Source organism: Microcaecilia unicolor, chromosome 4 (assembly GCF_901765095.1).
Source record: "Microcaecilia unicolor chromosome 4, aMicUni1.1, whole genome shotgun sequence".
Classification (NCBI taxonomy): Eukaryota; Metazoa; Chordata; class Amphibia; order Gymnophiona; family Siphonopidae; genus Microcaecilia; species Microcaecilia unicolor.
In genome coordinates, this window is record NC_044034.1 from 315,196,020 (window position 1) to 315,210,098 (window position 14,079).

The 14,079-nt window shown below is 49.2% G+C and overlaps 1 protein-coding gene across 4 annotated transcripts in view; it reads right to left on the reverse strand.

Moving 5' to 3' along the window:
- Positions 1 to 14,079, reverse strand: part of SLC23A2 (solute carrier family 23 member 2) — a 326,193-nt gene that overhangs the window by 73,056 nt on the left and 239,058 nt on the right. For all 4 annotated transcript variants that reach the window (XM_030201843.1, XM_030201844.1, XM_030201845.1 and 1 more), the window contains one exon: positions 6,626 to 6,782. In XM_030201843.1, coding sequence (XP_030057703.1) covers positions 6,626 to 6,782 — 157 coding nt within the window. The remainder of the gene's footprint in view (positions 1 to 6,625; positions 6,783 to 14,079) is intronic.

Consider the following 14,079-nt stretch of genomic DNA (forward strand, 5'->3'; position numbering starts at 1 on the left):
AGATGGCATGCAGAGCAGCTGGAGGAATGGAGGATGTGAAAGAGCAAGCTGGGTTGGGAAAAGTGGAGATAGATGCACTGCTGCTCTTGTGACTCTGTCTGCTCTGTCATGTGAAGGGGCGGGGGGGGGGGGGGGGGGTTGACAGATCATGTTAGAAAGTTAAAGCGAATGCTACATACCTGTAGAAGGTATTCTCCGAGGACAACAGGCTGATTGTTCTCACTGATGGGTGACGTCCACGGCAGCCCCTCCAATCGGAACACTTTACTAGCAAAGGCCTTTGCTAGTCCTCGCGCGCTCATGCGCACCGCGCATGCGCGGCCGTCTTCCCGCCCGAACCGGCTCGTGTTCGTCAGTCCCATAAGTAGCAAAACAAAGCAAGGGAAGACACAACTCCAAAGGGGAGGCGGGCGGGTTTGTGAGAACAATCAGCCTGCTGTCCTTGGAGAATACCTTCTACAGGTATGTAGCATTCGCTTTCTCCGAGGACAAGCAGGCTGCTTGTTCTCACTGATGGGGTATCCCTAGCCCCCAGGCTCACTCAAAACAACAACCATGGTCAATTGGGCCTCGCAACGGCGAGGACATAACTGAGATTGACCTAAAAAAATTTACCAACTAACTGAGAGTGCAGCCTGGAACAGAACAAACAGGGCCCTCGGGGGGTGGAGTTGGATCCTAAAGCCCAAACAGGTTCTGAAGAACTGACTGCCCGAACCGACTGTCGCGTCGGGTATCCTGCTGCAGGCAGTAATGAGATGTGAATGTGTGGACAGATGACCATGTCGCAGCTTTGCAAATTTCTTCAATAGAGGCTGACTTCAAGTGGGCTACCGACGCTGCCATGGCTCTAACATTATGAGCCGTGACATGACCCTCAAGAGCCAGCCCAGCCTGGGCGTAAGTGAAGGAAATGCAATCTGCTAGCCAACTGGATATGGTGCGTTTCCCCACAGCCACTCCCCTCCTATTGGGATCAAAAGAAACAAACAATTGGGCGGACTGTCTGTTGGGCTGTGTCCGCTCCAGGTAGAAGGCCAATGCTCTCTTGCAGTCCAATGTGTGCAGCTGACGTTCAGCAGGGCAGGAATGAGGACGGGGAAAGAATGTTGGCAAGACAATTGACTGGTTCAGATGGAACTCCGACACAACCTTTGGCAAAAACTTAGGGTGAGTGCGGAGGACTACTCTGTTATGATGAAATTGGGTGTAAGGGGCCTGGGCTACCAGGGCCTGAAGCTCACTGACTCTACGAGCTGAAGTAACTGCCACCAAGAAAATGACCTTCCAGGTCAAGTACTTCAGATGGCAGGAATTCAGTGGCTCAAAAGGAGGTTTCATCAGCTGGGTGAGAATGACATTGAGATCCCATGACACTGTAGGAGGCTTGACAGGGGGCTTTGACAAAAGCAAACCTCTCATGAAGCGAACAACTAAAGGCTGTCCTGAGATCGGCTTACCTTCCACACGGTAATGGTATGCACTGATTGCACTAAGGTGAACCCTTACAGAGTTGGTCTTGAGACCAGACTCAGACAAATGCAGAAGGTATTCAAGCAGGGTCTGTGTAGGACAAAAGCGAGGATCTAGGGCCTTGCTGTCACACCAGACGGCAAACCTCCTCCATAGAAAGAAGTAACTCCTCTTAGTGGAATCTTTCCTGGAAGCAAGCAAGATGCGGGAGACACCCTCTGACAGACCCAAAGAGGCAAAGTCTACGCTCTCAACATCCAGGCCGTGAGAGCCAGAGACTGGAGGTTGGGATGCAGAAGCACCCCTTCGTCCTGCGTGATGAGGGTCGGAAAACACTCCAATCTCCACGGTTCTTCGGAGGACAACTCCAGAAGAAGAGGGAACCAGATTTGACGCGGCCAAAAAGGAGCAATCAGAATCATGGTGCCTCGGTCTTGCTTGAGTTTCAACAAAGTCTTCCCCACCAGAGGTATGGGAGGATAAGCATACAGCAGACCCTCCCCCCAGTCCAGGAGGAAGGCATCCGATGCCAGTCTGCCGTGGGCCTGAAGCCTGGAACAGAACTGAAAGACTTTGTGGTTGGCTCGAGATGCGAAGAGGTCTACCAAGGGGATGCCCCACACCTGGAAGATCTGTCGCACTACACGGGAATTGAGCGACCACTCGTGAGGTTGCATAATCCTGCTCAACCTGTCGGCCAGACTGTTGTTTACGCCTGCCAGATATGTGGCTTGGAGCACCATGCCGTGACGGCGAGCCCAGAGCCACATGCTGACGGCTTCCTGACACAGGGGGCGAGATCCGGTGCCCCCCTGCTTGTTGACATAGTACATGGCAACCTGGTTGTCTGTCTGAAATTGGATAATTTGGTGGGACAGCCGATCTCTGAAAGCCTTCAGAGCATTCCAGATCGCTCGCAACTCCAGAAGATTGATCTGCAGATCGCGTTCCTGGAGGGACCAGCTTCCTTGGGTGTGAAGCCCATCGACATGAGCTCCCCATCCCAGGAGAGACGCATCCGTGGTCAGCACTTTTTGTGGCTGAGGAATTTGGAAAGGACGTCCCAGAGTCAAATTGGACCAAATCGTCCACCAATACAGGGATTTGAGAAAACTCGTGGACAGGTGGATCACGTCTTCTAGATCCCCAGCAGCCTGAAACCACTGGGAAGCTAGGGTCCATTGAGCAGATCTCATGTGAAGGCGGGCCATGGGAGTCACATGGACTGTGGAGGCCATGTGGCCCAGCAATCTCAACATCTGCCGAGCTGTGATCTGCTGTGACGCTCGCACCCGCAAGACGAGGGACAACAAGTTGTTGGCTCTCGCCTCTGGGAGATAGGCGCGAGCCGTCCGAGAATCCAGCAGAGCTCCTATGAATTTGAGTTTCTGCACTGGGAGAAGATGGGACTTTGGATAATTTATCACAAACCCCAGTAGCTCCAGGAGGCGAATAGTCATCTGCATGGACTGCAGGGCTCCTGCCTCGGATGTGTTCTTCACCAGCCAATCGTCGAGATATGGGAACACGTGCACCCCCAGCCTGCGAAGTGCCGCTGCTACTACAGCCAAGCACTTTGTGAACACCCTGGGTGCAGAGGCGAGCCCAAAGGGTAGCACACAGTACTGGAAGTGACGTGTGCCCAGCTGAAATCGCAGATACTGCCTGTGAGCTGGCAGTATCGGGATGTGTGTGTAGGCATCCTTTAAGTCCAGAGAGCATAGCCAATCGTTTTCCTGAATCATGGGAAGAAGGGTGCCCAGGGAAAGCATCCTGAACTTTTCTTTGACCAGATATTTGTTGAGGGCCCTTAGGTCTAGGATGGGACGCATCCCCCCTGTTTTCTTTTCCACAAGGAAGTACCTGGAATAGAATCCCAGCCCTTCTTGCCCTGATGGCACGGGCTCGACCGCATTGGCGCTGAGAAGGGCGGAGAGTTCCTCTGCAAGTACCTGCTTGTGCTGGAAGCTGTAAGACTGAGCTCCCGGTGGACAATTTGGAGGTTTTGAGGCCAAATTGAGGGTGTATCCTTGCCGGACTATTTGGAGAACCCACTGATCGGAGATTATGAGAGGCCACCTTTGGTGAAAAGCTTTCAACCTCCCTCCGACTGGCAGGTTGCCCGGCACTGACACTTGGATGTCGGGTGTGCTCTGCTGGAGCCAGTCAAAAGCTCGTCCCTTGCTTTTGCTGGGGAGCCGAGGGGCCTTGCTGAGGCGCACGCTGCTGACGAGAGCGAGCGCGCTGGGGCTTAGCCTGGGCCGCAGGCTGTCGAGAAGGAGGATTGTACCTACGCTTGCCAGAAGAGTAGGGAACAGTCTTCCTTCCCCCGAAAAATCTTCTACCTGTAGAGGCAGATGCTGAAGGCTGCCGGTGGGAGAACTTGTCGAATGCGGTGTCCCGCTGGTGGAGCTGCTCTACCACCTGTTCGACTTTCTCTCCAAAAATATTATCCGCACGGCAAGGCGAGTCCGCAATCCGCTGCTGGATTCTATTCTCCAGGTCGGAGGCACGCAGCCATGAGAGTGTGCGCATCACCACACCTTGAGCAGCGGCCCTGGACGCAACATCAAAGGTGTCATACACCCCTCTGGCCAGGAATTTTCTGCACGCCTTCAGCTGCCTGACCACCTCCTGAAAAGGCTTGGCTTGCTCAGGGGGGAGCGCATCCACCAAGCCCGCCAACTGCCGCACATTGTTCCGCATGTGTATGCTCGTGTAGAGCTGGTAGGACTGAATTTTGGCCACGAGCATAGAAGAATGGTAGGCCTTCCTCCCAAAGGAGTCTAAGGTTCTAGATTCCTTGCCCGGGGGCGCCGAAGCATGCTCCCTAGAACTCAGTCTTCTTTAGGGCCAAATCCACAACTCCAGAGTCATGAGGCAACTGAGTGCGCATCAGCTCTGGGTCCCCATGGATCCGGTACTGGGACTCGATCTTCTTGGGAATGTGGGGATTAGTTAGAGGCTTGGTCCAGTTCGCCAGCAATGTCTTTTTTAGGACATGGTGCATGGGTACAGTGGTCGCTTCCTTAGGTGGAGAAGGATAGTCCAGGAGCTCAAACATTTCAGCCCTGGGCTCGTCCTCCACAACCACCGGGAAGGGGATGGCCGTAGACATCTCCCGGACAAAGGAAGCAAAAGACAGACTCTCGGGAGGAGAAAGCTGTCTCTCAGGAGAGGGAGTGGGATCGGAAGGAAGACCTTCAGACTCCTCGTCAGAGAAATATCTGGGGTCTTCTTCCTCTTCCCACGAGGCCTCACCCTCGGTGTCAGACACAAGTTCACGGACCTGTGTCTGCAACCTCGCCCGATTCGACTCCGTGGAGCCACGTCCACGATGGGGGCGTCGAGAGGTAGACTCCCTCGCCCGCATCGGCGAAGCTCCCTCCGCCGACGTAGTCGGGGAGCCTTCCTGGGAGGCGACGGCAGCCGGTACCGCACGCGGCACCGACGCTGGAGACCTCACCTCGGGCGATGGACCAGCCGGCGCCACGCTCGACGGTACCGGTGGCGCAAGCACCGCCGGTACCGGAGGGGTAGGGCGCAACAGCTCTCCCAGAATCTCTGGGAGAACGGCCCGGAGGCTCTCGTTCAGAGCGGCTGCAGAGAAAGGCATGGATGTCGATGCAGGCGTCGACGTCAGAACCTGTTCCGGGCGTGGAGGCTGTTCCGGGCTGTCCAGAGCGGAGCGCATCGACACCTCCTGGACAGAGGGTGAGCGGTCCTCTCGGTGTCGATGCCTACTGGGTGCCGACTCCCTCGGCGACCCAGAGCTCTCGGTGCCGACACGGGAAGGAGACCGATGACGATGCTTCTTCGACTTCTTGGAACGAAGCATGTCACTGGAGCTTCCCGGCACCGACGAGGAGGACGTAGAATCCAACCGTCACTTCCTCGGGGCCGAGGCCGAAGGAGGTCGGTCTCGGGGGGGAGCTGTACCGAAGGAGCCCTCAGGGTAGGGGGAGACCCACCCGAAGGCTCACCGCCACCAGCAGGGGAATGGACAGCCCTCACCTGCACTCCAGACGAAGCACCACCGTCCGACGACATCAGCCGACGAGGTCCCGGTACCACCGACGTCGATGCAGCTGTCCGATGTCTCAGCGCCGATGCCTCGATGCACTCGATGCACTGGCGGCCGAGGATGAAGGTCTGGACGCTGAAGACGTCGATGCACTCGATACCCCCGGTGCCGATGCCGACGAAGAGCCCGAGAACAAAACGTTCCACTGGGCCAATCTCGCTACCTGAGTCCGCTTTTGCAAAAGGGAACACAGACTACAGGCCTGCGGGCGGTGCCCAGCCCCCAAGCACTGAAGACACGACGCGTGCCTGTCAGTGAGCGAGATGACCCGGGCGCACTGGGTGCACTTCTTGAAGCCGCTGGGAGACTTCGATGTCATGGGCGGAAAAATCACGCCGGCGAGATCAAAAGTCGAAATGGCGGAAAAGGCACCCGAAAAACAAGGGGAAGAAAACTTTGACCCGAGGCCTAAAAGCGGCCTACCCCGACGATGAAAGAAAACTTACCGGGGCGAAAAAGCTGGAAATAGCGGGGGGAAAAAAGACTGAAGAGTCTCTTTCCACACACAGAATGTTTTTTTTTTTTTTTTTTTCTTTGAAAACAACATGAAGAATGCGCGAGGTCGACTTTGCGGGGCACGACACGGCGAAAACACGACCGTACCGAGCGCGGACAAAAGAAGACTGACGAACACGAGCCGGTTCGGGCGGGAAGACGGCCGCGCATGCGCAGTGCGCATGAGCGCGCGAGGACTAGCAAAGGCCTTTGCTAGTAAAGTGTTCCGATTGGAGGGGCTGCCGTGGACGTCACCCATCAGTGAGAACAAGCAGCCTGCTTGTCCTCGGAGAATGAGATGTCAACTGAAGGAGCTTTCATACTGGGCACTGGCCCTGGTAGAAAAGCTAGTTTCCTCAGGCTTACCAGGCATTAAACAAGAAATATGGTCACACACTTATGTACATAAGGACATTCCACTCAGCATCGAGATTTTGCTTATGAGCTAAATATAAAGAAGAGAGAAAGATTGTTGATATTTCAGTTATCTAGAATGTTTCAGATTTTTTTTTCCCACAAGTTCATTTTGGGGCTGGGAAAAGGAGACAAAAAGAAAAGGTGTATGGTACTTACATGGGTAAGGAACCTTGAACCAGGGTGCTACCGAGAGAACCCCCTGCCTGGCATCTGTGCGAGCATAGAAACCATACTTGGTGCTGTCAGGAGGGAAGACATCTGTCACAGTGAAGATGAAGCAGAGCAGCCAGGAGACAAGAATTGCTATAATGATCTGTGGTTACAAAGGGGGGGGGGGGGGGGGGGGGGAAGAAGAAAAAAAAGACAGGGGAGAAGTTACAAAGGCTGCTAGCCCTAAAAGAGGCTTCAATACACCCTGTGAGTAGAAAGACCAAGCTTGGAGTGGAAGCTAAAGCTCAGTATGGGTCCCAACTATACGTCTGTTTGTATCTAGCATATAGGTTTTGAAAAGGACATCCACCCAAGCCAGCAAAATTTGGGGGAAAAAGGGACCTCTGTGCAAAAGCCATAACTATGGTAGACATGAGACTGCAACAACAGTGCCACAATGGGGTGGGAAAACAGATTAAGGAAAGCACAAGCTAACTTACAGATAAATTGTCAACCCCCTCCCCCAGACACAAATTATGTTCACGTGCAATAGTCTATGCAGATGCTTATATGAGATGTTAAAATCAGAGGCAGGGAGGCTCAGTGGCAATACTATTTACTGTCTATGAAAAAAGATCCCAGTTCAGGTCTTCCACTCCCCAGGACTGCCGAGGATGTTAGGGAGGCAACATTCACAGCCCCCAGAGGAAAGAAAATCATGATCATTGCTAGCTCCCTAGTTGCCCAATTTGGAGGCCACCATACAGGACTTGAGAAGGAGCCCTGCTGAATAGCTGCTGGCTTCAAGACCATCAATGAAGTCCCCAGACTGAGACCAATGGGAGGGAAAGTCTATTAAAATAGTGGAAAAATCCCCAGACAGTTGTAAATCAAAACCCTGCTTTTCTGACTAGACTACAATGAGGAACTACTAGACCTTCCCCTCCCCCCTCCCAAAAAAAGGGGACAGGAAAATTTTCTATGATTAAATTGGTCTGTGTGTGCTCTCTCAAAACATAAAAATAGCAGCATACAGAATTTAAATTGACTGAAGTGCATGCACTATTCTGTCTGAATCTACAATATAACAGCAGGCTACTGAATTCCCACAAGATAATTTGCTTGCAGACACAAACAGCTGTGATGATGGGAGGAGTTCCTAGGTTTCATAGCTCGGGCAGCAAGCCCAGGCAGTTTAATTATGAAATGAAGATGTAAGGAAACTGTTTTGTTGATTATTTTCCTGGAAACACACAAACCCATTTTACGAATGCAAGTGAAGTGGAAGGGGGTCCACTTCCTTCCTTTTACTATGATTTGTTTGCAGTAACCTCAGAGCTCATCTGGGAGAACAGGGGAATGAGATGAATCTACCGTGGGTCTTCTCGCTCTCAAAAAAAACTTACCATTGAACCTGAATTCCTCTGCTTGTCTCACCACTCATTCCAAAGTTCTTGGATCTCTACTAGCTCCCTCCCGCTCTCTCTATTTCAAAATTGCTTTTGTTTTCAGTAGCTCATGTAAACTTTTTCTTGTTTATTCAGCATCCTCTCTTGTTAATGTAAACCATATGTAAACCAGTCCTAGCTGGTGACATAGTTCCTCTAACCAGTAAAGAATCAATGATTTCTCTTCCTCCTCACTATTACTTCTTGTGGATGCTAATCATTATTTTGCTCTGTTACAGTGCAATGATCTATTTTACAATTTGTTATGTAACTGGAAAAAAAAAGGTGTATTCATATTGGACTCCAGATAAAAGCCACATTAGCATAAATATGAAACTTCTGAGAAGTTGCACTAATCATTAAGGCTTCAATCTTATGTCTACCCTATGGATCTATAAAGCATCCCTGCATGAAGGACAATTTAAATTGTACAGTACTGTGTTAAAAGCAGCAGTAAAGGACTATTCTTACAATAAAAGGGCTCACAGGAACATCTGCTCTGTACTGCAATATAGCAAAGTTACTTACCTGTAGCAGGCGCTGAGGACAGCAGGCATATATTCTCACACGTGACATCCATGCATGGAGCCCAGTGCAGACACTTGCTGCAGTGCACCGTCATTTTAAAACTTTAAGGCAGTGCCCCCATCACTCAGGCACAGGTGCCTTTGTGCCTGACACTCGAGAGCAGTACAATGTTAATGCTAAGAAGACAACTCCCAGGAGAGGCGAGAGGAATGTGAGAATATATACCTGCTGTCCTTGGAGAAAATATGCTACAGGTAACTAACTTTACTTTCTCAAAGGACAAGCAAGCTATTAACAAGCAGGCTATTCTCACATGTGGGACTAACTAGATGCCAGGCTCACAAAAGTAATTACAATCTTGACAACTACGGAGAAAAGGGAGGGGGGGGGGGGGAGGACTAGAGGGTGGAGTTGGCATTCAAGTAGTAAAATGATTTTGACGAACTGCTTGTCCAAACCAGCTATCCCGCCCAGAATTCTGCTTCAGGCAGTAGCAAGCAGTGAAGATGTGGATAGAAGACCAATGTTGCTGCCTTGCAAATTTCGTCAATGGAGGCAGAGAGGAAATGGGCTACTGAAGCCGCCATGGCTCTTACACTGTGAGCAGTGACATGGCCATAAAGGGTCAACCCAGCCTGAGCATACATGTAGGAGATACAGTCAGCCAAGTTGAGACAGTACATTTGGTAATGGGAATCCCTAACCTGTTATGGTTGAAGGTTACAAAAAGCTGGGAGAACTTCCTCAATGGAGGTTTTGTATGCTCCAGATAATATGCTAGAGCACACTTGCAGTTTAAGGTATGCAGAGCTGCTTCTCCAGGTAAGTGTGTGGCTTTGGGAAGAAGAAAGGAAGTACAATGGTCTGATGGAGGAGGAACTCAGATACCACTTTTGGGAGGAATTTGGGGCGAGTTCGGAGAACAACTCTATCGTGGTAGAACCTAGAATAAGGTGGGTCTGCCACCAGGGTTTGTAGTTCACTTACTCTCCTGGCAGACGGAATGTGTGTTATTAAAATAAGAACACAAAAGTAGCCATACTAGGTCAGACCAATGGTCTATTTAGCCCAGTATCCTGCCTCCAACAGTGGCCAATCTTATTTTCTTCATTTTGGATCCTTTTTCCATTCTTTAAAGGATCTTCTTTTGCCTCTAATAACCTCTTTCACTTCACCTTTTAACCATGCTGGATGTCATTGCTCTTCTTTCCACCTTTGTTAATATATGGAATACATCTGGTCTGGGCTTCCACTCTGGTATTTTTAAACAATGTCCATACCTGACTTAAAGTCGTAACCTTTGCAGCCGATCATTTTAGCTTCTTTTTTTTTCCTCATTTTATCATAGTTGCCCTTTCAAAAAATGCTGCTACAGTAGATTTCATGCCAGGTATCGGTTCAAATTTGATATATTATGATCACAGTTTCCCAGCAGACTGAACACCGTTACCTCTCTTACTATGCCCTGCATTCCATTAAGGATTAGATCTAAAATAGCTCCCCCTCTTGTCAGTTCTTGGACCAACTGCTCCAAGAAGCAATTATTTATTATGTCTAGGAATTTTACCTCCCTAGTGCTCCCTGATGTAACATTTATCCAGTCAATATTGGGGTAAGTTACCCATTATTTTACTGTTGCCCAATTTTCCAGCTTTCCTAATTTCTGTAAACATTTCTTCATCTGTCTGTTCGTTCTGTCCTTGTGGACGGTAGTACAGCCCTACCAGTATACTCCTTCCCTTCAACACGTAGAATTTCTATCCATAAGAATACAATACTTTATATGTGAGGAACTTTAGAAAATAGGAACTGAGCAGTTCAAATGGAGGTTTCACGAGAGCTGCGAGGATGACATTGAGATCCCATGCCAACGGAGGTGGTTTGATAGGAGGTCTGGTATGAAATAAACCTTTCATGAATCTAGCTATCAAGGGATGATTGGAAACTGGCTTATTATCAACCCTAGAATGAATGTACTCTGACAGTTAATTCTGAGGCCAGAATCAGAAATATGGAGGAGGTACTCCATAAGTGTAGAAAGACAGAACTTAGCAGGGTCAAGTGCTCTGGCTGTAAACCAGATGGAAATCTTCTCAACTTGAAACTGCAAACCTTCAGTGTAACCACGAACCTCGATGCCTGTATTACTGAGAGCTCAGAAATAGCCTCTAGTATTGTTTGTTTTTCTTCAGCACAATCTCACTTTGATTCTAGCTTTGGACTCCTGAAGGTGGCATGTGCTGAAACATACACCATGTTTTATTCACTGTCAAGTGAAGCCTGTTGATTCTCTTTTATGTGCTGGCTTCAAGCAAATGCTGGCATATATATGAATAAAGGACTTGATTTGCTAACCTGGCTCATTGTACTGGTCATTCCCACACTTTTTATTTTCAACTTCCATTTGAAATGGTAACATTTCTACGTAGGTGGTTTCCTAGAGGCTAGGAGTATCCTAGAGACATCATTTGGAAAATTTAAGGAATGTAAGTCTATGTCATCAAATCCAGGCCATCAGGGCTAGAGAATGAGGGTCTGGATGGAGGAGGAACCCCTTGTTCTGTGTTATTAGGGATGGAAAATGATCTAACCTTAATGGTTCCTTGCACGATAACTCTAGGAGAAGAGGAAATCAGAACTGATGTGACCAGTAGGGAACAATCAGGATTATGGTCCCTTGGTTTCAATGTAACTCGAGAACAGTTTTTCCCAATGAGAGGCAGTGGAGGAAAGACATACAGAATATCTGTTTCCCAATAGAGCAGGAAGGCATTTGGGGGCTACACGGTTTGGAGCACAGATTCTGGAACAAACGCAGGACAGCTTGTTGTTCTGGGAAGCAATCACTGTGGTTCCCCCTTCTGTTAGAATATTCGATGAGCCACAAGCATGCTAAAGGGACCATTCGTAAGGTTGAAGAACTCTACTCAATTTGTATTCTGTTTGCTGGCTAGATAAACAGCTCTTACAGAAAAGTTTCGAGAAGCTGCCTAAGTCCACATCTGGATCGCTTGTTGTTACAGGTGGTAAGAACCTGTTCCTCCGTTTGTTCAATATATTGCAACCTGGTTGCCCATGCAAATGAGAATTATCTTATTAAGGATGCGCTCCATGGATAAATCCTTCTTATCTGTTCCCTTCTCCACTACTGCCAACTCCAGACTTCGCGCCTTCTGTCTCGCTGCACCCTACGCCTGGAATAAACTTCCTGAGCCCCTACGTCTTGCCCCATCCTTGGCCACCTTTAAATCTAGACTGAAAGCCCACCTCTTTAACATTGCTTTTGACTCGTAACCACTTGTAACCACTCGCCTCCACCTACCCTCCTCTCTTCCTTCCCGATCACATTAATTGATTTGATTTGCTTACTTTATTTATTTTTTGTCTATTAGATTGTAAGCTCTTTGAGCAGGGACTGTCTTTCTTCTATGTTTGTGCAGCGCTGCGTATGCCTTGTAGCGCTATAGAAATGCTAAATAGTAGTAGTAGTAATGCAGTCTTAGAAAGTTTAGAGGATGTTCCAGATCGCTTGCAATTCCAGGAAATTGATATGGTGTTTATCCTGTGGGAACCAAGAACCTTGTGTATTGAGACCCCGAGAGCAGTCCCCCTCCCCCACCTACCAAGGAGGCATTTATGGTGAGGACTTTGTGATGTGAAAGGGGCTGAAACGGAAGACCCCGAGTGAGATTTTGGGAAACCATCCACCACCGTAGAGAGTGACGTTGCTCTGGAGCAATTCGAATACAGGCTGAGAGCAGCCCTACAGCTTGACACCATTGAGAGGAGAGAACTGATTGAGGTATTCAGAAGTGGATCACAGTCAATTGTGTTACATGGAATAGGCAGAGCATCTGACATACAAATATTTGGGGAGACCTGGGTATCTGGGCAGAAAGACGAATTATGTTGACTGCTCTCAGTTGAGGGAAGAAGACTCAATCCTGAATAATGTCCAGAAGAGACCTGATGAACTGTAAGGTCGAGAATGGCAGAAGATGTGATTTGGGGTAATTTATCACAAACCGAAGGAGTTCTAGGAGACATATGGTGGACAGAATTGAAGTCTGGCCTGCCTCTCAAGAGACTGCCTTGATTAACCAGTCATCAAGGTAGGTGAAGATGTGTATACTTCACTTATGGAACATTGCAGCAATCACTATCAGGCATTTTGTGAAGACTCGAGTAGCTGAAGCCAAGCTAAATGGTAAGACCTTGTACTGATAATGCAGAGTCCCACAGCAGAAGTGCAGGAACCTAACTGTGAGCCGGAAGAATATATATGCCTCCTTTAGATCTAGAGAGCAAAGTCAGTCATTTATTTTTGTTACATTTGTACCCCGCGCTTTCCCACTCATGGCAGGCTCAATGCAGCTTACATGGGGCAATGGAAGGTTAAGTGACTTGCCCAGAGTCACAAGGAGCTGCCTGTGCCTGAAGTGGGAATCAAACTCAGTTCCTCAGTTCCCCATGACCAAAGTCCACCACCCTAACCACTAGGCCACTCCTCCACTTGAATTGGAACGGGAATAAGTCATCCCAGGAAACAACGCAAACAATTTTTTTGAGTAGGAATTTAAGTCTCGCAGATCTAGAATTGGTAATACTCCCTCCCCACCCAACCCCCCCCCCCCCCCCCCCCCAAAAAAAAAACATCTTTTTTGGTATTAAAACATACAACCCTCACCTGTCTCTGGCGGACGAACTGGTTCTATTGCATTCTGCTGGAGGGTATAGAGCTCCTCTCAAAGTACTATCTTTTGGAGGGAAATTAAACTCTTGGTAGATTGGTTGGGAGGTCTTTCCCCACCCCCCCCCCCTAATGCAGAGCATAACCATCCTGGATAATTCGTAGCACCTAATAGTCTGAGGTTATGGGCGGCCACCTCCATTGAAACAGGATTAGTCTGACTCCTACCAGTAGGTTGCCTGGCACAGACAACTGGACTATGGCAATGCTCTCTAAAGAGGAGCAAAAAACTGAGAAGGGGTCAGTGACTTCTGTCTCCTCTGCTGCCTCAGATATTAGCGCTAAGGCATAATTCTTTGAGGTGGAGAAGAGAAGGAGGAGGAGTATAATGACACTCAGATGTACAGTAAAGTGAAGCTACTGACCTGCAGCTGGTGTTCTCCGAGGACAGCAGGCTGATTGTTCTCACAAGTGGGTCGACGTCCGCGTCGGCCCAGGAAGCAACAAAAGTTGTCCAGCAAAAATATAAAACTTTCACAGAGACTTCTGGCGTGCACAGCATACGCGCGGACGACTTCCTGACCATCGCGAGCGTGCCTCCTCAGTTAAATCAAAAAGCAAATAAATAAGAAAACAACACCAAAGGGGAGGTGGGCGGGATTGTGAGAACAATCAGCCTACTGTCCTCGGAGAACACCAGCTACAGATCAATATCTTTGCTTTCTCCGAGGACAAGCAGGCTGCTTGTTCTCACAAGTGGGGTATCCCTAGCATCCAGGCTCACTCAAAACAAT